At 44.8% G+C, this 21,856-nt stretch overlaps 2 protein-coding genes across 10 annotated transcripts in view; both read right to left on the reverse strand.

Annotated features, from left to right (window-relative positions):
• Nucleotides 1-11,934, reverse strand: part of LOC101280037 (fatty-acid amide hydrolase 1) — a 28,187-nt gene extending 16,253 nt beyond the window's left edge. Inside the window, exons 1-4 of one of the 2 annotated variants that reach the window (XM_004285766.3) lie at nt 11,795-11,934; nt 3,646-3,696; nt 3,073-3,172; nt 1,653-1,866 (exon numbers count right to left, since the gene is read on the reverse strand). In XM_004285766.3, coding sequence (XP_004285814.1) covers nt 1,653-1,847 — 195 coding nt within the window. In that variant the 5' untranslated portion in view covers nt 1,848-1,866; nt 3,073-3,172; nt 3,646-3,696; nt 11,795-11,934. Of the gene's footprint in view, nt 1-1,652; nt 2,983-3,072; nt 3,173-3,645; nt 3,697-11,794 lie in introns of those variants that run through there. The other variant, XR_004479988.2, reaches the window with a different exon arrangement.
• Nucleotides 8,763-21,856, reverse strand: part of NSUN4 (NOP2/Sun RNA methyltransferase 4) — a 37,383-nt gene continuing 24,289 nt past the window's right edge. For 6 of the 8 annotated variants that reach the window (XM_049709487.1, XM_004285765.4, XM_049709497.1 and 3 more), the window contains 2 exons: nt 20,387-20,511; nt 8,763-13,584 (listed from right to left, as the gene is read on the reverse strand). In XM_049709487.1, the coding sequence (XP_049565444.1) occupies nt 13,308-13,584; nt 20,387-20,511 (402 nt within the window). In that variant the 3' untranslated portion in view covers nt 8,763-13,307. The remainder of the gene's footprint in view (nt 13,585-20,386; nt 20,512-21,856) is intronic. The other 2 variants (XM_049709501.1, XM_049709506.1) reach the window with 1 other exon arrangement.

Here is a 21,856-nt window from a genome sequence, read left to right on the forward strand (position 1 = left end):
TGAGGCTCCTAAGATAGTTCTCCCTCTCTTCTCCCAGTCACTGGAAAACCAAAAGGTGATTTCCCTGCTTTCCCATCTGCAAGAGCCAAGTTTTGGTGTTCCGAGGCCAGGCTCTGCCCCATGGAGGCTGTTTCAACAGCTTTGGGTATTTCAGGGCCAACGTTTCTACCCTTGAAGAGTCAGTTCTTAAAAATAATGAAAGGCTGTTGCTCCAGAAGGAAACTGTGTAGATGCTGATGCTTGGAGTTGAAGTGAGGGAAGACCCACCCTTCTACCACCCCACACCCCCACCAGCTGGTGGGTTCCTTGCAACCAGGACGGGAGTCCTGTAGGCACAAACTGTGGACAGATTCTTACAGCTGCCTCCACACAGCCCTCGGTGCTGGCAGAACTCAGCTAGCCAGCTGCACAGGACCTGGAGCCTCGGGAGCAGCCGAGGGTCTCCAGGCTGAGCCTGGCATCACTGCAAGGATCCCTGAGCAGGGCACCAAGGAGGTCAGCCAGAGAAGGAGGATCAGACAGTGATAAACCTGTGCCCAAGGAGGGAAAGTGACCAGTTTGGATGGAATACCTAAAAACCGACTGATTGTGTACTTTTCAGCCAGCTTGATGAGTGAAGGCTGGAACCAGATACATTTTTATTTCAAGAAATAAACAAATATGACATTTCCTGGTCCAGGAATGGTGTGGAGTAAATCCATACCATTACATTCAGCTAAAACCTCACGGCCATCAAGGCCATACCCAGGGCCTGGCATTCAAGGCCAGGGTCTCTCTTCCTAATATTTCTCCCCTGCTCCTCTCCAGCGGAATGAGGCTGGATGGTCCCACCAGGCATCTGGGTTCTAGTTCCAGCTCCTGTCTCGTGCTGTCCCATTATCCGGAATGCCTTCAGATCCAAATCCTATCAAACACTCGGGGCAAGTCTTCCCTCCCTCAGCACATAAGATCTGAGTTCAGCATTTTGACTTGGAACTGGGTCCAGTGTGTCACACACCTGGAGGGAAAGAAAGCCTCCCCTTCTAGGCCTCTCCCTCGCCCCCATACACACACTGAGCTGATCCAGAGGAGAAAATCTTGTTGACAGATCACCCACCTAAACCTATTCATGCAAAGGGCTTATAACCCATCAGACTCGACAGCCTAGGTGGCAGGGGTCCAGCTCCGCCAGTAACTCCCTGTGGACTTGGGCAAGTCCCTCTCCAGCTCCCTCTTAGCATCCTCAAGCACATATCAATGAGTTTGAACTGTAAGCTCTCCAGATGCCCTTGGCCATCACTTTATGATTCCAAAATCCTCAACCCGAGCATCCTATTGGTTCTCACACTTGCGTTTTAGAGTCCTAATAGTGATCTTGAGATTCTCTGGCACCAGAGCAAAGCTCCTCTTTGACCCAGTGCGAGACAGCCTTCGACAGCCTGCCCAGTTCCTTTCGTTTCCCTTCCTCCCCTAGGCCCCATCTGGCTCAGAAACAGTACGGAATGCATTACGGCGAGAGGAGTTTTGGGGAGTTACGAACCTGCGCTGCCCACACACCTGCGCTGCCCGCTGCCCGCTGCCCGCCGCTCGCCCCTCCGCGCGGCCGGGCGGCTGAAAGTGCTGCCGCCACCCCAGGCCCTCCCCCTGACCCCGATTCCAACCCCGGCCATCACCTGGAGACGGAAGCGCTGCGCCGCCTTGTCCATGGTCTCCAGGGCCGCTTGCTGCTTCTGTCGTGCCCGGGCCGCCGCGCCCCGCGCCGTCCGGTGACTGGACCAGCGCAGGGCCAAGGCCGCCGCCACCAAGCAGCAAGCCAGGGTAGCCCCGGAGGGGCCGGAGAGCGCGTCCCACAGTTCATCCAGCACCATGGTATCCCGCCGCCGACAGCTGCCGAGGGAAACCGAAGAGGAATCAGCACGCGCGGACTTCGCCGCAAAACCCGGCCTGGATCGACCTGGGATCCAGCGCCCGCCTGCGCTGGAGGGAGGGAGGGGCGGTGCCGCAGCCGCAGACACGCGGGGCGGTGCGCTGTTGCCTGGCAGCCGGCCAGAGGCCGGTAAAGCGCAACCGACAAGGTCAAGCGCGGCAGCTCGGCTAGGACTGCTCCGCAAGTCCTCACGCACTGGACCAGGCGGAGCGGAAGGAGCACCCGATTCCCTTGGGCGCCCTCGGAAGCTCGAGCGTAGTAGCGGTTCGGCGCCCCTGTCCGGCCCGACCTCTGCCCTGCGCACCCGAGAGCCACAACTCCCGGAAGATGCAGTCCAGCCGGAGCCCCTGCGGGTAATAGGACGGAGAGCAGCGATAGGCTGAGCTCCCGGACCTGTTTAATCCCCGCAAACAGTTTAGCAGCATCTTCCTTGGAGAACCTTGGGTTGGGCGGTGCATCACAGGGCACCCACCTCTCCCCTGCGTGGGGCTTTGGGGTGCCAGGCAGAGATGGGCACAGGATGTTCCTCTCAGGGAGCCCACCTGCTGCCCCCTCTCCTCCCCCACCGTGGGACCCGGTTTCTCCCTCCCTGGACTCTTCTTCATGGCCAGAATACCCGTCACTTGTCCTTTTGCTCAGCCACCTCCCACAGACTGACCTTCCCAGGGTCACTCATTTCCAGTCCTGGGCCCTCCTGGATTTCACACTCAGGAAACAGAAAGAACTGCTTCTGTCTGGGGACCTGACACTCTTCATTAGTGGGGTGGGTGGATTATATATACACATAATATTTCTCCCATCTAGGCCTTTCTCACAGGACTTTATGTGCTTTATTTCATTTGTCCTCCCAACAGACCTATGAGGAAAGCATTTTTATTATCCTCATTTACAGATGAGGTAACTGAGGACAAGAGGGGTTAAATAACTTCTGTGGGTCACAGAGGTGGCTGAGTGGGGATTCAAACTCAGGTCCGATCCTAAACCATTGCTCTTAACCATCAAGCAGTACTACCATTACTGCCCCTGGAAGTGAGGCTTTGTGGGATGGGATGTGGGAAAGTGCTCTGTGGCTGGAAAACTCTGTCTGCTGAAACACTGCTGTCCATCCAGTTCTGTCTTTACCTCTTTGAATCCGTGCCTTTTCCTGTAAAAGGATGAATGCCTACCTCGCAAGATTGTTAGGAGGAGTCTGTGAGATCCTTGCTGTGAGCTGGGGAAACTGAAGGAGGTACCAGATCTTCAATCAGGCCTTATGGAGCTCAAGGTCTGGTTGAGAAGGAAAAAACATGCATAGACCAAGAAACAAGAGACATGCTTTGGTGGAAATGCAGAGATCATGTGGCATGAATCCAAAAAGCCTTGGATGCTGGGCCCTTAGGCTGAATGGCCCTTGGGAAAGCCAGATAGCACAGTGGTTTAAAGTTTGCCTCTGGAGCTGGAGTGTCTGGTAACCCATCCTTGTTGTGTGACTGTGCCCCAGTTTCCTTACCTGTAAAATGAGGATAATAGTACCCCCGCCCCCGGGCCAATTCTCTAGTACTATTGTAAGAACCAAATGAGCTAACACATGAAATGCAGCCAGAACTGGGACTAGCCTATAGAAAGCAATCCATGCATGTTAATCAGTATATTATTGTTGTTGTTATTATTAGAGACCTACAGAGAGGGGTTTTCTGACCTGAGAAGCCCAAGCTCAGGAACCAGACTTCCTGAGTTCAAATCCTAACTTTGCCACTTACTGTGTAACCTTCAGTAAATCACTTTAACCTCTTGTGCCTCAGTTTCCTTATCTGCAAAATAGGAGATAATCATAGTGACTGCTTCATAGAATTGTGAAGATTAAATGAGTTAATTCAAGGGAAGTTAATTCAAAAGAGTCAATTCAGCTAATTAAATGAGGTTAGAACAGCACCTGGTGCATTGTAAGAGCTCAATAAACATTGACTCATTATTTTAAACAGAGATGTGACACAAATGTTTTGGAAAGGCAATGTGGAGGAGGACGGGGAGAGGAAAGCTGGAGGCAGAGACCGTGGAATGGAAGAGCAGGCGGATGTGAGGATCCAGTGGGGCTGGGGTTTCCAGGCCTCCACCTGTGTTACCAGAAAAGCATCTGTAATTCAACACCACACCATTCCTCGAGACAAAACAGCACTTGCCTGCCTTCAGGTGGTGTGTGTAAACTAGAGTTACTTGTATGGGCAGTGGCTCTAGCAGGCCCTGGTGGGTTTCCTGAGCAGTATCAGGGTTCTCCCCCACTAGCTGGTGACCTTGAGCAAGTCATCCTTAAGTATCCTCAGCTGTCAAGTGGGAAGACAGGTAAATACCTTGCCAAGTTCAGTTGGAGGTGGGGGCAGGGCAGAAGGGATGAGGGGTAGAGCTTGCAGAAGGGGAGGAAGCTTCTCAGATTCCAGAGGGTTTGAACCCTGTCTTTGTTCTGGGGGTGAGAAGAGGGAGTGTGCCCCTGTTCTCAGTAACTGCCCTGCTTTGTTTTCTTTCACTTCTGTGAGCCTTTCCTCAATACAGAAGGGGAGGGCAGGAGCAGGGCACAGCCTGGCTCCAAGGAACTCACAGTTCCACAAGTGACATAGGATACCACACTCAGAAGCATGACCTGTGGGGCATTTTATAATTTCAAAGCACTGACAGGTCTTTGACCTCAGCTGACTGAGCTCCCCAACCACCTCAGAGGCCCCCTACTCTTACACTCTCCCCAGAGGGAGGGGAGAGTTTGTCTCCTATGGCAAACGATTCCAATACCACAGCTTTCTATGTCTCCGCTCTTTGCAAAGAGCTCCTCCCTTCAGAAGGGAGCTATTTCCCCACCCCCTGTAAATCTGGGCTGAACTTTGACTTGCTTTAACGATCAGAATGCAGTGCATGGGATGTTGTGTTAGTTCTGAGCCTAAGCTGCAAGAGAATTGTTTTCTTTCTCTCTCCTGGAACCCTGCCACTGCTATGAGAAGAAGTCCAAGCTAGCCTTCCTGAGGATGAGGCCATGTGGAGTAGAACCTCAGCCAGTTGTCCCTGCTCAGGCCCTTACACAGGTGAGAGCCCAGCCAAGATGAGCAGAGCCACTTGAATGCAGATACATGAGTGAACCTAGCCAACCAACAGACTCAGAATAATAAATGGTTGTTTAAATCACTAATTTTGGGGTTGGTTTATTACAAAGCAATAGCTAATTGACATACCTCCCAATCCCCATGGCCCAGATGAATAACTGAGGCCCCCAGACAACCAGGGACTTGCTTAATACTCCATAGTGAGTGGGGGCCCACTGTGAGTCAGACCTGGATCTTTGAGACTCACTGCTGCCTCTGTAACAGGGATACACACACCTAGACTTTAGAACTGTTATTAAAAGTTCCTGGGCTTCCCTAGTGGCGCAGTGGTTAAGAATCCGCCTGCCAATGCAGGGGACATGGGTTCGAGCCCTAGCCTGGGAAGATTCTGCATGCCGTGGAGCAACTAAGCCCGAGCGCCACAACTACTGAACCCACGTGCCACAACTAGTGAAGCCTGTGCGCCTAGAGCCCGTGCTCCGCAGCAAGAGAAGCCACGACAATGAGAAGCCCGCACACCGCAACGAAGAGTAGCCCCCACTCGCTGCAACTAGAGAAAGCCTGGGCGCAGCAACGAAGACCCAACACAGCCAAAAATTTTTAAAAACAAATTAAAAAAAGAATTAAAAAAATTTCTTGTATTAAAAAAAAGAAAGTTCCTAGTCGTTAGCCTGGAAACACACCAACCACATCTCACCCTTAATCTGTTTTCCTCAACCTGTTTTAACCCATGTCATCCTTTGGATATACACAAAATGTTTTATTTGAAACTGTGGGGTAAGTTTCTTCACCATTCTGCCCCTGAGTTTCCTCATCTGTTAAATGGAGGTATTGTACTACCTCACTGGTTATTGAGAATTAAATGAGTTAATTTTAGTAAAGTATTTAGAACAGTGCCTGACATATAGCAAGGGCTATATAAAATAACAGAATAAAATAATGTGACTAAAAATGAGCCATAGCAATAGCAATTTTATTAGGGAAACATTTTTATTTTGATCCTGAGCGCTACATATTTTTCACTTGGCTCTGGTGACATCAATATGAGTATTGAGTCAGCTTGTATGCCATAACCTTTGCATCCAAGACGGTGAGGAAGAAAACATCTCGTGGGTGGCAAACCAGTTTTTGAAAACCAGACATGCAGAAAATCACATGCCCCCCTTCTCAAGAAGCATCAGTAGGACATCATTATATATTTACCTCGTACTTCACAGAGGGTATATTCTTGGTAGGTTGTGTATAAATCAAATCTTAACATAGATCTATCTTATTTAAAGAACTCATCTGGGGAACCATTCTGCAAAGTGAGGATGGCTTTTGTAAAATCAGTATACCTTTGAGGGACATTCAGAATTTTGACTAGAGGTAGACAGAACTTCTTTGTGTCTAAAACAAATCTACCCTCCCAAGGTTCCCTCAGGTGACTCTGGTTCTTCTCTCTTGGGCTGCCTGCTACTGAATCCTGATACATCCCAAAGAGGCCTCTTGCCCTTGGCTCTCTAGGACTGGAATTTTTGCAATTCCTGACTCTACCAAGGTGAATCCCTTTGAAACCAGAAGGTGTGGGGCCATTGTCCTCAGTGACTCTGATGTCACTATGCTGACAGTCTAGATATTCAGCTACCAAGCTCTCTGGCTTCTGCTCAAGCTGGCGACAACCTGCTTACAACTTCCTTCACAAACAGGGGCATCTAAGAGAGACAGAGCCCACAGTTCTAGCGGATGCCCTCATCTGGTTCTGTAAGTTGGGTGAACACACGGGTAGGGTTCAAACTCAGTATCTAATGACTCTGGCAGACTGTCAGAATGAGCACATGTACAAAGGAAGGTCCTAACTCATTTCTCGGCCTTCCTCAAACATTTTAGGTCCCAGTATTATTCTGTGCCTTTGAACACACTTCCCTTGGCCTCTAATGTCCGATGTTCCTCCAAAATCTTCACCCCAACCCTGCAACACACACTGCCTGGTAAACTTCTATTGATCCTTCAAGACCCAATTCAGAGGCCTCAGGTTCCAGATGGCAGATGATGCACATGTATTTTGCAGATAAAGCATTTACCTTCTTCATTAAAATAACAGAAGAACATATTTTTAAAAGAATAACAACAACAAAAAGAATAACAGAGGCATTATTGGTAAACAAACCAACCCCCAAAAGAGTAAGATTCTTAGAAGATAGAAAGCAGGTGATATCAAATTGAAGGAAAAGGAGAAGCAGTCTAAGACACCAGAGGGAGCCAGGGTCTTCCCCAAGAAAGACCTGGGGAAGGTCCAAGCAGGAATGGGCAGTGAGGACATTCTTGGGAATAGACAGAGTACTGTTTTGGAACTGCTGTGACTTTGGGGCTGTTCCCTGCCACCTTCAATAAATAAAATAACAGTCCAGTTTCGAGTCTGATGAAATATTCTCTAAATGAAGTGTCCCAGTTTGGGAAGGGCAACAACTAAGGGAATCAGGGCTTGCGAGGAACAGAACAAAGAGGAACTGTATGACTCTGGTCCCCTAGAACAGACAAGGAAGGGAAAAAAGAGAAAGGGACAGTGACATTGTAGGAGTCCCAGCCTACCTGCCCACTTCTTGGTCACATTCCATCTCCTGACCAGTCAACACTCTTGAGTCAGGGGAAAAGCCTCCTGGGAGGTAAGACCAACACAACTCAAGAAGGCATACCACCAGCCACCTTTCCTAACTAATAGTTTGTTCATTCATCCATTTATCCCATCAGGTGCAGAGGGATTGAATTCATCATACCCCTCAGTTCACAGAACATTATCATCATTAATCCATCCAAGCCCCTCTCATATATTATCTGGGGGTTTTTTTGTTTGTTTTTGGTTTTTTTTTGCGGTACGCGGGCCTCTCACTGTTGTGGCCTCTCCCGTTGCGGAGCACAGGCTCCGGACGTGCAGGCTCAGTGGCCGTGGCTCACGGGCCCAGCCGCTCCACGGTATGTGGGATCTTCCCGGACCGGGGCACGAACCCATGTCCCCTGCATCGGCAGGCGGACTCTCAACCACTGGACCACCAGGGAAGCCCTGTCTATTTTTTATCTTTGCTCCCCAGTCTTATCCTCCCTCCACCCATAAGCAACTCATAATTTGTTTAATGCCTATCTTTTTGTTTGTATATGATCTTTTAAAATGTGTTGTTTTCTATGCATACATCTTATAGCTTTGAGATATAACTGGTGCACAATAAACTGCACATATTTAAAGTATACAGTACCATGAGTTTTTTACATATGTATATACATGTAAAATCATTACCACCATCAAGACATCTATCATCCCCAAAAGTTTCCTCATGGTCCTGTGTAATCTAGCCTTCCCTAGGCAACCACTGATCTGCTGTCACTATAGATTGGTTTGCATCTGATATTTTCTATTCTATTCTCTTTTGTTAAAAATATACATAAAATAGATAAGCAACAAGGATTTACTGTATAGTACAGGAAACTATATTCAATATCTTGTAATAACCTATAATGAAAAATAATCAAAAAAAGTATTATGTACATATATGTGTGTATATATATATATATATCTGAATCACTTTGCTGTATACGTGAAACTAACACAAGATCGTAAATCAACTATACTTTGATTTAAAAAAAAATCAATAAGAAAAAAAATAAGGAGCTGATCCATGCCTGCTGGATAGGTCAAAAGAGACCAAGGTAGGGGCTTCCCTGGCGGTCCAGTAGTTAGGACTCCATGCTTTCACTGCTGAGGGCCTGGGTTCAATCCTTGGTGGGGGAACTAAGTTCCCGCAAGCCTCGCAGCCAAAAAAAAAAGAGGAGAAAAGAGAGAGAGACCAAGTTATACTTCAGTAACAACACAAACTCTCAGAGGCTGAACATGGCAGTTATTTTTCACTCTCGCCCCATGTCTAATGCAGGTGCACAGGGGGTTCTGCTCAACAAAGTCACTTAGGCACTCAGGCTGATGTAAGTTCCATCTCAACGTATGTTTCCATGGTCACTGTAGTGGGAATGACACGGCAAACCTGATGTTCACTCTCAACGCTTCCATCCAGAAATGTGGAAGAAAGACACCACTTCTACTAATATTTCATAAAGCAAGTCACATAGCCATGCCCAACTACAGAGGCAGTGGGGAAGGCAACTCTCCTGAGGAAGAGGAGTAACCTTTCCTTCAGGAAGAGGAATAACTAACTAGCTATCTCTGAAAAATCCTAATGCCTACCATACGCACAAAACTGATTCCATGACCACGAATGAATTATGGTTGTGAACCACAGTCCAGAAAGCACTAGTTTAAAGGTTTTCTATTGATCTGCAATCTGGCTCACTACAGCTTTCTTCTACTGACCCCAGCTCTACTGACTCTGGAGACACTCAAAACACACCTGCACCCCCTGCCTCAGAACAGTCCTGTTTAGATACAGGTATCTCTCATTCTCTCTCTCTCTCCTCTCTCTCATTCTCTCTCTCTCTCTCTCTCTCTTTCAGCAACAGAGACGTCAGCGGTTTAATGGATAGAGGGAGCTTACATGTCTGTGCAAGGTCCTGGAGTGAAACCCCTCTGCAGCAGGGCTGGACTTGGCGGGGCCAGACTTGGTGGCAGTCTTCACTCCCAGGGGTAGGTGTAGGTTACCAGTTATAGGGGGAATTGATGTTAGGTTGGCTTATTGGTTACCAGGGAAACCATCAGAAGGGCACACCTCTCACTACTCCTATGATAAGCTATCACGGTGGCTAAAGTTAGAACAATCATTAGCTAGGGCCTGGGGCAAGCATGTAGGAAGGTCAGTCAGATGAGTAGGGTGCAGGTGAAGCAGGCACTGGTTGAGCAGGGAATGCATAGAGAGCAAGAGAACAGCTGTCTCCTGGCTTAATGCTCCCAGTTCTTCTTCCCAGGATGGAACTTTCAGTTTCCTCTCCATCCTGGTCACCCTCCCAGGTACACCTGACTTTGTCAGTGTGCCTCCTAGTGGGTCACCTCAAACTTCAGTCTGAACAGCAGGGAATTCAACAGCTCCCTTTACTCAGACAGGGGAGGGCTGAGGAAGCTTAAGTATTGGACTGACCTTCAGAAGCATTTTCTGTTGAATCAGTTATTTAACTTCCTCATTCAGCAAATACTATTGATAACCATACTCCCAGCGGGAGGCCCATGGAAATCTGATCAGGTCACTTTCCAGCTTAAAACTCCTGCATTGGCTTCCAATTACTCCAAGTACTCACTCCTTCAGAGCCTGCCATCCCTGGTGCCGTTGACTTCTGCCTGTTCTCTGACCTCATATTTCACAAGCATCCCCTTCTCTCTGTATTGCAACATACTAGACCTCTTTCAGGTCCCGGAGTCTATCTCTCCAGCCTCAGGAGCTTCAGTCACACAGCCTGTTATCTCTGCTGGAGGACAGCCCTCACACACACACAACCTCCTCCTCTGCCTCACTAATCTACCGCCTCCTCATCCCCAGGTCTGTTTGAACATGTCTTCCTCCAGGCTACGTTAGGTCTCCCAGGTATACGCACTGTACACTTCTCTCAGTACTTTGCTCACTTGTCATTTAGTTGTAATTCATCTGTAATTTCTTATCTTTCTTGCCCACTAGATTGTACATCCCTTGAGAACAAAGACCTTGTCCATTCTGATCACCCCTCTCTCTAGTATCTTGGATGAGGCCTAGCACATATGAGATACTCAGTCTCTACTCATGCCTTTTATGTACCAAACACATTGGTGCTGGGGGGTTAGAGATGCAAGATACTAGCTTTCTGCCCCGAATAATTCTCAGTTTGGGGATGGGGTGAGGAGAGAAAGCACACAAGGGAAGTGTTATATTCATAATATATACAGAGGGCTGGGGAAGCACAGAAAAGGGAACAACGCAGTCTGCTTTAGAAAATCAGAGAAAGCTTCCTGGAGGGGGTGGAAATCTGGGCTAGCACGAACAGAGAGAAAAGGGCATTTAGACAGAGAAGACAATGTGTCATGATACAGAGGCACCAGGGGACAGGTTATGCTTGGGATACACAAAGAACTTGTGAGAGAAGGGAGCATTGGGGGATAGCAGAGATAGAATCAACAACCAGGGGCCAGGGCAGAGTTTGGACTTGATCCTGCAGGCAATGCAGAGAGAACAAAGGATTGTAAGCAGGTAAATGACAGTCAGATTTGGGTTTTCCACACGTGTCAATTATTTGTTGCTGTGTAACAAACCACCCCCAAAACTCAGCGGTTTAAAAACAACCATTTTAATTACTCATGATTCTGGGAATCAGCAAGCTAAGCTAGTCTTGACTGGAGTCACTTATGCAGTTTGGGTCATTTAACCACTTAATTGAGGTTAGAAGGTCTTAGCTTGGTGTCCATCACATGCTTCTTCACATGGCAGTAGAAAAGTTCCAAGGTGAGACTGAAAGCTGCAAGGCCTCTTGAGGCCTAAGCTTAGAATTTACTCACATTCATTCCACCAAATTTCACTGGTCAAAGCAAATCATACAGTCAGCCCAGATTCAAGGGGTGAGGAAAGAGACACTGTGTCTTGGTGAAGGAAGTAGCAAAGCTATAATGCATTGGGACAGGATGTGAAGTTTAAAATTTATCATACCAAGTATTAGCAAGGATGTGAAGCAAAGTACTCTATCTTTGGATTGAATCTCCATGATCTGTGTGGGGAATCTTGGCTGTGGGAGAGCTCAGATCTTTTTTATGCTACTCTGGCCATGTAGTCAAGCCACACACATGTAATTAGTTAGGCCAGCTGTAAACCGTCAGCAAAGAAAGTGACCTTGGGAGTCAGGGGAGCTTCAGAGTTAAATAGCACATTAGAAATACCAATGCCCTTACCTCGGCCAAGAGTGAAAAAACAGACATCCAGATAAAGACACAGCCTTTGCAATCCAGCTGTAAATCAACTCTCTCTTCCATAATGTGAAATTCTAGAATAGGCAAAACTGTAGTGACAGAAAGCAGATTAGTGATTACCTGGGACCAGGAGTGGGAGAAGGGGATTAAGTGCAAAGGAGCACAAGGAAACTTTTTAGAAGATGGAATTATTTTCTATATTTTGATGGTGATGATGGCTATACTACTATAATGAATTATCAAAATTCATTTAAATGGTACATTTAAAATGATAAATTATATCGTATGTAAATAACAACAAAAAAGAATAAAGTTTTATTTTTAAAGGGCATCATGCTACATCTAATCTTTGGGACTAAACTTTTCATTTAATATATTTTTGCTAAGCATCATTCATATTGTTATGTGTTATTGTAGCTCATTTGTTTTGACACCTGTATAGTGTTCCACTGTGTGAATATTCCATTTTATTTGTCCACTCTCATGGGCATTTGGGTTTGCTTTTGTGACCAGGGTTACTATGAACATTCTTTTTTTAAAATTTTTTTTAAATTTTTTTAAAATTTATTTATTTTTGGCTGTGTTGGGTCTTTGCTGCTGCGCACGGGCTTTCTCTAGTTGCAGCAAGTGGGGGCCACTCTTCATTGCAGTGCCCGGGCTTCTCATTGCGGTGCCTTCTCTTGTTGCGGAGCATGGGCTCTAGGCACGTGGGCTTCAGTAGTTGTAGCATGTAGGCTCAGTAGCTGTGGCTCACAGGCTCTAGAGCACAGGAGCCACAGGAGCCACTAGACCTCTTCCCAGCCACATTTGGGAAACAGTGCTGTTGACAGCAGGAGGAATGGCTGGAATTATTCAGCTCAAGAGAGCTTTCTCAAAGTAAGTAAGCAGATTATTATGCACTGGCTTAACATTTTAGTTACTTGTTCCTTAAATTAGATCATGGGACATATGGAGAAACTTGGTAGGCTTGTTTAAGCCCTTCAGCTGCTCAAGACTTATCATGCAGAACTCACCTCAAGTGTGAGACGGGCTCTGTAACCAGAGGTCTGTAACCAGGCTGAGGTCCTGTGCTTTGGGTACCTGGGTACAAAAGGAACTAACACTACTTGGACTGACATGAGGCCCCCCAACTACAGTCCCAGCTCCATGTAGCTTCAACAATTTTATTGGCTAAATGCTTCTTCCCAAGTTTACAGCTTAAAGAGTGGCCCTGCTCACTGGTTCCTCCTCCTAAGCCCCTAATGGGGCAGGAACCTTTAGCACAGGCTCAGAGATGGGGAGTTGGGGTTGGAAGTGGGGTGTAAGTGAGTTAGAAACGTGCTGATACTCCACAATTGGACAGCAGGACAGAAAAACTCTTACTTCCTACTGCTGAAAACTGTCTACAGAAAGACATGAATGGGATGGAGATAGGCCAGAGTGCATCTCTGGCACTCGTCTCCACAAGAGTACACCCTTTGTCTTCTTACAACAGGACTTCAGGAACAGGGTGATGCTACGTCATTCTACACATTTTGCAAAAGTACATAGGCCCAAAATTGGCCATGAGGTTTGGGATTACCAGCTCCCCAACCTGGCAGGATGGGAAGAAAGAAAATGTGTCCATGAAAAGCTTTCGGAAGTGAGTCAGGTCTTCCACGTGAACCTTGATGTCGTATTGATTGGCCAGGAGCTCGATGGTGCCTTGCACCACATACTCATTCTGTAAGTGTGAGAGTGAGCAGGTGGAATAGACAACGTGGCCTCCTGGTTTGGTGGCAAGGAGTCCAGCCCTGTAACCAGAAAGAGAAAGTACCAGTGACTAGTGAGCTTCCCAGAAGTAGAAGCGCATCAGAAGAAGCTGGAAGGATAGGGGAGTGTATTGTGGGATGGGTAGCTGTGTTAGCCTCTGAAGTGCCTTCCACACTGACACCACCTGAAAGTTGTTCTCAAAGCTGAGAGCAACCCAACCTTACTCCATGGGCTCTCCTCCAAAAGTCCTTTTGAAATGGTCCCCTGATCTTTGACTCTGGTTGTAAACCAAACCCTGATGCTGCCCATGGACTGAGTCCCTACCCCAGCTCTACAGAGCCTTAACCTCAGTAATTATTTTTCAAAATTGTGCTACTCACTGACATGGGGACTAGCATAGAGGTAAAAGTGAATCTGTGCAGCCCATCCTGCTATGCATGTCCTACCACACAGTCTTTTCTTTTTTTTTGAATTTTATTTATTTATTTTTTTATACAGAAGGTTCTTATTAGTTATCTATTTTATACATATTAGCGTATATATGTCAATCCCAGTCTCCCAATTCATCCCATCACTACCACCACCCTCCCCGTCGCTTTCCCCACTTGGTGTCCATACGTTTGTTCTCTACATCTGTGTCTCTATTTCTGCCTTGCAAACCAGTTCACCTGTGCCATTTTTCTAGATTCCACACATATGAGTTAATATACGCATATATTGTTTTTCTCTTTCTGACTTACTTCACTCTGTATGACAGTCTCTAGGTCCATCTATGTCTCTACAAATGACCCAATTTCGATCCTTTTTATGGCTAATACTCCATTGTATATATATGTATCACATCTTCTTTATCCATTCATCTGTCAGCATTTAGGTTGCTTCCATGACCTGGCTATTGTAAATAGTGCTGCAATGAACACTGGGGTGCATGTGTCTTTTTGAATTATGGTTTTCTCTGGGTATATGCCCAGAAGTGGGATTGCTGGGTCATACGGTAATTCTATTTTTAGTTTTTTAATGAACGTCCATACTGTTCTCCATAGTGGCTGTATCAGTTTACATTCCCACCAACAGTGCAAGAGGGTTCCCTTTTCTCCACATCCTCTCCAGCATTTGCTGTCTGTAGATTTTCTAACGATGCCCATTCTGACCGGTGTGAGGTGATACCTCACTGTAGTTTTGATTTGCACTTCTCTAATAATTAGTGATGTGGAGCAGCTTTTCATGTGTCTCTTGGCCATCTGTATGTCTTATTTGAAGAAATTTCTATTTAGGTCTTCTGCCCATTTTTTGATTAGGTTGTTTTTTTAACATTGAACTGCATGAGCTGTTTATATATTTTGGAGATTAATCCTTTGTTTATTCATTTGCAAATATTTTCTCCCATTCTGAGGGCTGTCTTTTCGTTTTGTTTATAGTTTCCCTTGCTCTGCAAAAGCTTTTAAGTTTCATTAGGTTCCATTTGTTTATTTTTGGTTTTATTTTCATTACTCTAGGAGGTGGGTCAAAAAAGATCTTGCTGTGATTTATGTCAAAGAGTGTTCTTCCTATGTTTCCCTCTAAGAGTTTTATAGTGTCTGGCCTTACACTTAAGTCTTTAATTGATTTTGAGTTTATTTTTGTGTATGGTATTAGGGAGTGTTCTAATTTCATTCTTTTACATGTAGCTGTCCAGTTTTCCCAGCACCACTTATTGAAGACACTGTCTTTTCTCCATTGTATATCCTTGCCTCCTTTGTCATAGATTAGTTGACCACAGGTGCGTGGGTTTATCTCTGGGCTTTCTATACTATTCCATTGATCTATATTTCTGCTTTTATGCCAGTACCATCTTCTCTTGATTACTGTAGCTTTGTAGTATAGTCTGGAGTCAGGGAGTCTGGTTCCTCCAGCTCCGCTTTTTTCCCTCAAGAAAAAAGACTGCTTTGGCTATTCAGGGTCTTTTGTGTCTCCATACAAATTTTAAGATTTTTTTGTTCTAGTTCTGTAAAAAATGCCATTGGTAATTTGATAGGGATTGCATTGAATCTGTAGATTGCTTTCGGTAGTATAGTCATTTTCACAATATTGACTCTTCCAATCCAAGAACATGGTGTATCTCTCCCTGTGTCATCTTTGGTTTCTTTCATCAGTGTCTTATAGTTTTCTGAGTACAGGTCTTTTACCTCCTTAGGTAGGTTTATTCCTAGGTATTTTATTCTTTTTGTTGCAATGGTGAATGGGATTGTATCCTTAATTTCTCCTTCTGATCTTCCGTTGTTAGTGTATAGGAATGCAAGAGATTTCTGTGCATTAATTTTGTATCCTGCAACTTTACCAAATTCATTGATTAGCTCTAGTAGTTTTCTGGTGACATCTTTAGGATGATCTATGTATAGTATCATGTCATCTGCAAACAGTGACAGTTTTACTTCTTCTTTTCCAATTTGTATTTCTTTTTCTTCTCTGATTGCTGTGTCTAGGACTTCCAAAACTATGTTGAATAATAATGGTGAGAGTGGACATCCTTGTCTTGTTCCTGATCTTAGTGGAAAGGCTTTCAGTTTTTCACCATTGAGAATGATGTTTGCTGTGGGTTTGTGGTACATGGCCTTTATTATGTTGAAGAAGGTTCCCTCTATGCCCACTTTCTGGACAGTTTTTATCATAAATGGGTGTTGAATTTTGTCAAAAGCTTTACCTGCATCTATGGAGATGATCATATGGTTTTTCTTCTTCAATTTGTTAATATGGTGTATCACATTGATCGATTTGCATATATTGAAGAATCCTTGTATCCCTGGGATAAATCCCACTTGATCATGGTGTATGATCCTTTTAATGTGTTGTTGGATTCTGTTTGCTAGTATTTTGTTGAGGATTTTTGCATCTATATTCATCAGTGATATTGGTCTGTAATTTTCTTTTTTTGTAGTATCTTTGTCTGGTTTTGGTATCAGGGTAATTGTGGCCTTGTAGAATGAGTTTGGGAGTGTTCCTTCCTCTGCAATTTTTTGGAAGACTTTGAGAAGGATAGCTGTTAGCTCTTCTCTAAATGTTTGATAGAATTCACCTGTGAAGCCATCTGGTCCTGGACTTTTGTTTGTTTTTTTTTTTAATTTATTTATTTTATTCAATTAATTTTTTTGGCTGCATTGGGTCTTCGTTGCTGTGCATGGGCTTTCTCTAGTTGCGGCAAGTGGGGGCTACTCTTCATTGCGGTTCACAGGCTTCTCATTATGGTGGCTTCTCTTGTTGGAGAGCACAGGCTTTAGGCGCGCAGGCTTCAGTAGTTGTGGCACACAGGCTCAGTAGCTGTGGCTCGTGGGCTCTAGAGTGCAGGCTCAGTAGTTACGGTGCACGGGCTTAGTTGCTCCACAGCATGTGGGATCTTCCCAGACCCGGGCTCAAACTCATGTCCCCTGCATTGGCAGGCAGATTCTTAACCACTGCACCACCAGGGAAGTCCCTGTTGGAGGATTTTTAATCACAGTTTCAATTTCATTACTTGTGATTGGTCTGTTCATGTTTTTCTATTCCTTCCTGGTTCAGTCTTGGAAGGTTATACCTTCCTAAGAATTTGTCCATTTCTTCCAGGTTGTCCATTTTATTGGCATAGAGTTGCTTGTAGTAGTCTCTTAGGATGCTTTGTATTTCTGCAGTGTCTGTTGTAACTTCTCCTTTTTCATTTCTAATTTTATTGATTTGAGTCCTCTCCCTCTTTTTCTTGATGAGTCTGGCTAATGGTTTATCAATTTTGTTTATCTTCTCAAAAAACCAGCTTTTAGTTTTATTGATCTTTGCTATTGTTTTGTTTCTATTTCATTTATTTCTGCTCTGATCTTCATGATTTACTTCCTTCTACTAACCTTGGGTTTTGTTTGTTCTTCTTTCTCTAGTTCCTTTAGGTGTAAGGTTAGATTGTTTATTTGAGACTTTTCTTGTTTCTTGAGGTAGGATTGTGCTGCTACAAACTTCCTTCTTAGAACTGCTTTTGCTGCATCCCACAGGTTTGGATCGTCATGTTTTTATTGTCATTTGTCTCTAGGTATTTTTTTATTTCCTCTTTGATCTCTTCAGTTATCTCTTGGTTATTTAGTAACATATTGTTTAGCCTCCATGTGTTTGTGTTTTTTATGGTTTTTTTCCCTGTAATTTATTTCTAATCTCATAGCGCTGTGGTTGGAAAAGATGCTTGATTCAATTGTCTTAAATTTACCAAGGCTTGATTTGTGACCCAAGATGTCATCTATCATGGAGAATGTTCCGTGTGCACTTGAGAAGAAAGTGTAATCTGCTGTTTATGGATGGAATGTCCTATAAATATCAATTAAATCTATCTGGTCTACTGTGTCATTTAAAGCTTGTGTTTCCTTATTAATTTTCTGTCTGGATGATCTGTCCATTGGTGTAAGTGAGGTGTTAAAGTCCCTCACTATTATTGTGTTACTGTTGATTTCATCTTTTATAGCTGTTAGCACTTGCCTTATGTATAGAGGTGCTCCTAGGTTGGGTGCATATATATTTATAATTGTTATATCATCTTCTTGGATTGATCCCTTGATCATTATGTAGTGTCATTCCTTGTCTCTTATAACATTCTTTATTTTAAAGTCTATTTTATCTCATATGAGTATTGCTACTCCAGCTTCCTTTTGATTTCCATTTGCATGGAATATCTTTTTCCATCCCCTCACTTTCAATCTGTATGTGTCCCTAGGTCTGAAGTGGGTCTCTTGTAGACAGCATATATGTGGGTCTTGTCTTTGTATCCATTCAGTGAGCCTGTATCTTTTGGTTGGAGCATTTAATCCATTCACATTTAAGGTAATTATCGATATGTACGTTCCTATTACCATTTTCTTTATTATTCTGGGTTTGTTCTTGTAGGTCCTTTTCTTCTCCTGTATCTCCCACTTAGAGAAGTTTCTTTAGCATTTGTTGTAGAGCTGGTTTGGTGGTGCTGAATTCTCTTAGCTTTTGCTTGTCTGGAAAGCGTTTGATTTCTCCATCGAATCTGAATGAGATCCTTGCCAGGTAGAGTAATCTTGGTTGTAGGTTCTTCCCTTTCATCACTTTAAATATATCATGCCACTCCCTTCAGGCTTGTAGAGTTTCTCCTTAGAAATTAGCTGTTAACCTTATGGGAGTTCCCTTGTATGTTATTTGTCATTTTTCCCTTGTTGCTTTCAATAATTTTTCTTTGTCTTTAATTTTTGTCAATTTGATTACTATGTATCTCAGCATGTTTCCCCTTGGGTTTATCCTGCCTGGGACTCTCTGCTCTACCTGCACTTGGGTGGCTATTTCCTTTCCCATGTTAGGGAATTTTTCAACTATAATCTCTTCAAATATTTTCTCAGGTCCTTTGTCTCTCTCTACTCCTTCTGGGACCCCTATAATGTGAATGTTGGTGCGTTTAATGTTGTCCCAGAGGTCTCTTAGGCTGTCTTCGTTTCTTATCATTCTTTTTTCTTTATCATGTTCTGTGGTAGTGAATTCCACCATTCTGTCTTCCAGATCACTTATCTGTTCTTCTGCCTCAGTTATTCTGCTATTGATTTCTTCTAGTGTATTTTTCATTTCAGTTATTGTATTGTTCACCTCTGTTTGTTTGTTCTTTAATTCTTCTAGGTCTTTATTAAACATTTCTTGCATCTTCTCAATCTTTGCCTCCATTCTTTTTCTGAGGTCCTGGATTATCTTCACTATCATTATTCTGAATTCTTTTTCTGGAAGGTTGTTTATCTCTACTTCATTTAGTTGTTTTTCTGGGATTTTATCTTGTTCCTTCATCTGGTACATAGTCCTCTACCTTTTCATTTTGTCTATGTTTCTGTGAATGTGGTTTTCGTTCCACAGGCTGCAGGACTGTAGTTCTTCTTGCTTCTGCTGTCTGCCCTCTGGCAGATGAGGCTATCTAAGAGGCTTGTGCAAGCTTTCTGATGGGAAGGATTGGTGGTGGGTAGAGCTGGGTGTTGCTCTGGTGGGCAGAGCTCAGTAAAACTTTAATTGGCTTGCCTGCTGATGGGTGGGGCTGAGCTCCCTCCCTGTTTGTTGTTTGGCCTGAGGTGATCAGCACTGGAGCCTAGAGGCTCTTTGGTGGGGCTAATGGTGGGCTCCGGGAGGGCTCATGCCAAGGAGTACATCCCAGAACCTCTGCTGCCAGTGTCCTTGTCCCTGCAGCTTCTGCAGGAGACCCTCCAACACTAGCAGGTAGGTCTGGTTCAGTCTCCTATGGGGTCACTGCTCCTTCTCCCTGGGTCCTGATACGCACAATACTTTGTGTGTGTCCTCCAAGAGTGGAGTCTGTTTCCCCCGGTCCTGTCAAAGTCCTGCAATCAAATCCCACTAGCCTTCAAAGTCTGATTCTCTGGGAATTCCTCCTCCCACTGCCAGATCCGCAGGTTTGGAAGCCTGACGTAGGGCTCAGAACCTTCACTCCAGTTTGTGAGTCACTCACCCAGCGGTTATGGGATTTGATGTTATTGTGATTGCGCCCCACCTACCATCTCATTGTGGCTTCTCCTTTGTCTTTGGATGTGGGATATCTCTTTTGTTGAGTTCCAGTGTCTTCCTGTTGATGACTGTTCATCAGTTAGCTGTGATTCCAGTGCTCTCACAAGAGGGAGTGAGTGCACATCCTTCTACGCCATCTTGAACCAATCTCCACATAGAGTCTTTATGTCCCAGAGAAAGACCATCCAATGATGATTGTCTCCTCCAGGCAGATTCCCAGCCAGAAGACCCTTCTACGGGTAATGGTCTTGGCAACAGCTTCTAGCCCCCAAGCCCCCCAGGTGACCAGACCCCACCACAGCACTGTGGCCCAAAGTCCTGAGTTTCTGTAAATCTATTACTCACGCAAGAAGCTGCACCTGCAACATAGGCAACATCTGCCGCTCCTTCTTCCTTGAACGCTTAAAGATGTTGTTCTCCTCCTCATGAAGGGAGTGGCGGTCTGTTGTACAGGGCACATCCACCAGCACCTGCCCAGGAGTGTTAAAGCGTAAAGTATTAGGGCTCCTTACAGGCTCCTCTTCCTCAGGCCAGGGGTGTTTTAGGCCCCTAACCTGGAGGGTTCTGCAGAGTGCTCCCCTAGCCCATCCCCCCACTGCAGAGCATCTGACAAAGCTTCTCACTTTAACCTGGTGGACAATTGTGAAATAATCAGTGGGAAAATAGTACATCTAAGTATACTCATGGCTGGGCAAAAAACCAAAACCAACATACAAAAAACTGGATTAAGTAATTGATATCAACCTAGAAAGAAATCTTCAGTGCTTCAGGGCTCTGTCCTTGACTCTGTCCCTAGCTATTTGAATGAAAACATCCAATTTACAGATGATATAATACCCAAAGGGTAGCTAATATATTGAATAACAGGATCAGGATTCAAAATTATCTTATGCTAAAACAATGTCATATCCAATATGGAAAAGTTTTAAAGTGAGAGATGGAAAGTCATTCATTCATTGAGGAATTCCTCAGTGGTCCAGTGGTTAGGACTCCACGCTTTCACTGCTGAGGGCCTGGGTTCAATGCCTGATCAGGGAACAAAGATCCCACAAGCTGCGCAATGTGGCCAAAAATAAATAAATAAATAAAGTTATTCATTTATTTACTAAGAACCCACTCTGCAATGGGCACTAAAGACCAAAAAACAAAAACAAAAAACCTACCCATCCCCCCAAAAAAACAGTCCTGTATTTACATTTCAAAAAGTAAAATCAGGACTTCCCTAGTGGTGCAGTAGATAAGAATCCACCTGCCAGTGCAGGGGACATACGTTCCAGCCCTGGTCTGGGAAGATCCCACATGCCGCAGAGCAACTAAGCCTGTGCGCCACAACTACTGAGCCTGCGCTCTAGAGCCTGTGAGCCACAACTACTGAAGCCCGCATGCCTAGAGCACGTGTTCTACAATAAGAGAAGACACCGCAATAAGAAGCATGTGCATCGCAATGAAGAGTAGCCCCCGCTTGCCGCAACTAGAGAAAGCCCGCGTGCAGCAATGAAGACCCAGTGCAGCTAAAAAATAAATTAAATTTATTTAAAAGAAGAAGTAAAATCATCTGTGGAAAAGATCTATAAATTTTCAGTCAAGCAGAAATTCCGAGTAAATTAGTAATGACCCAGTGTTCAATATCCTGCTGTACTCCGAGGCTGAATGAATTGATACAGTGTATACAGAGTAAGAGAAATAATGACTACCTTGCATTCTGGTCAGGTCATATCTCAAGAAATGTGATGCGGCTAGCGTCCACAGGAAAAATTGACATTAACTAAATAGGAATGCTCAGAGAAGGGCATAGGAATGCTCAGAGAAGGGCCA

Source organism: Orcinus orca, chromosome 1, assembly GCF_937001465.1.
Source record: "Orcinus orca chromosome 1, mOrcOrc1.1, whole genome shotgun sequence".
NCBI lineage: Eukaryota > Metazoa > Chordata > Mammalia > Artiodactyla > Delphinidae > Orcinus > Orcinus orca.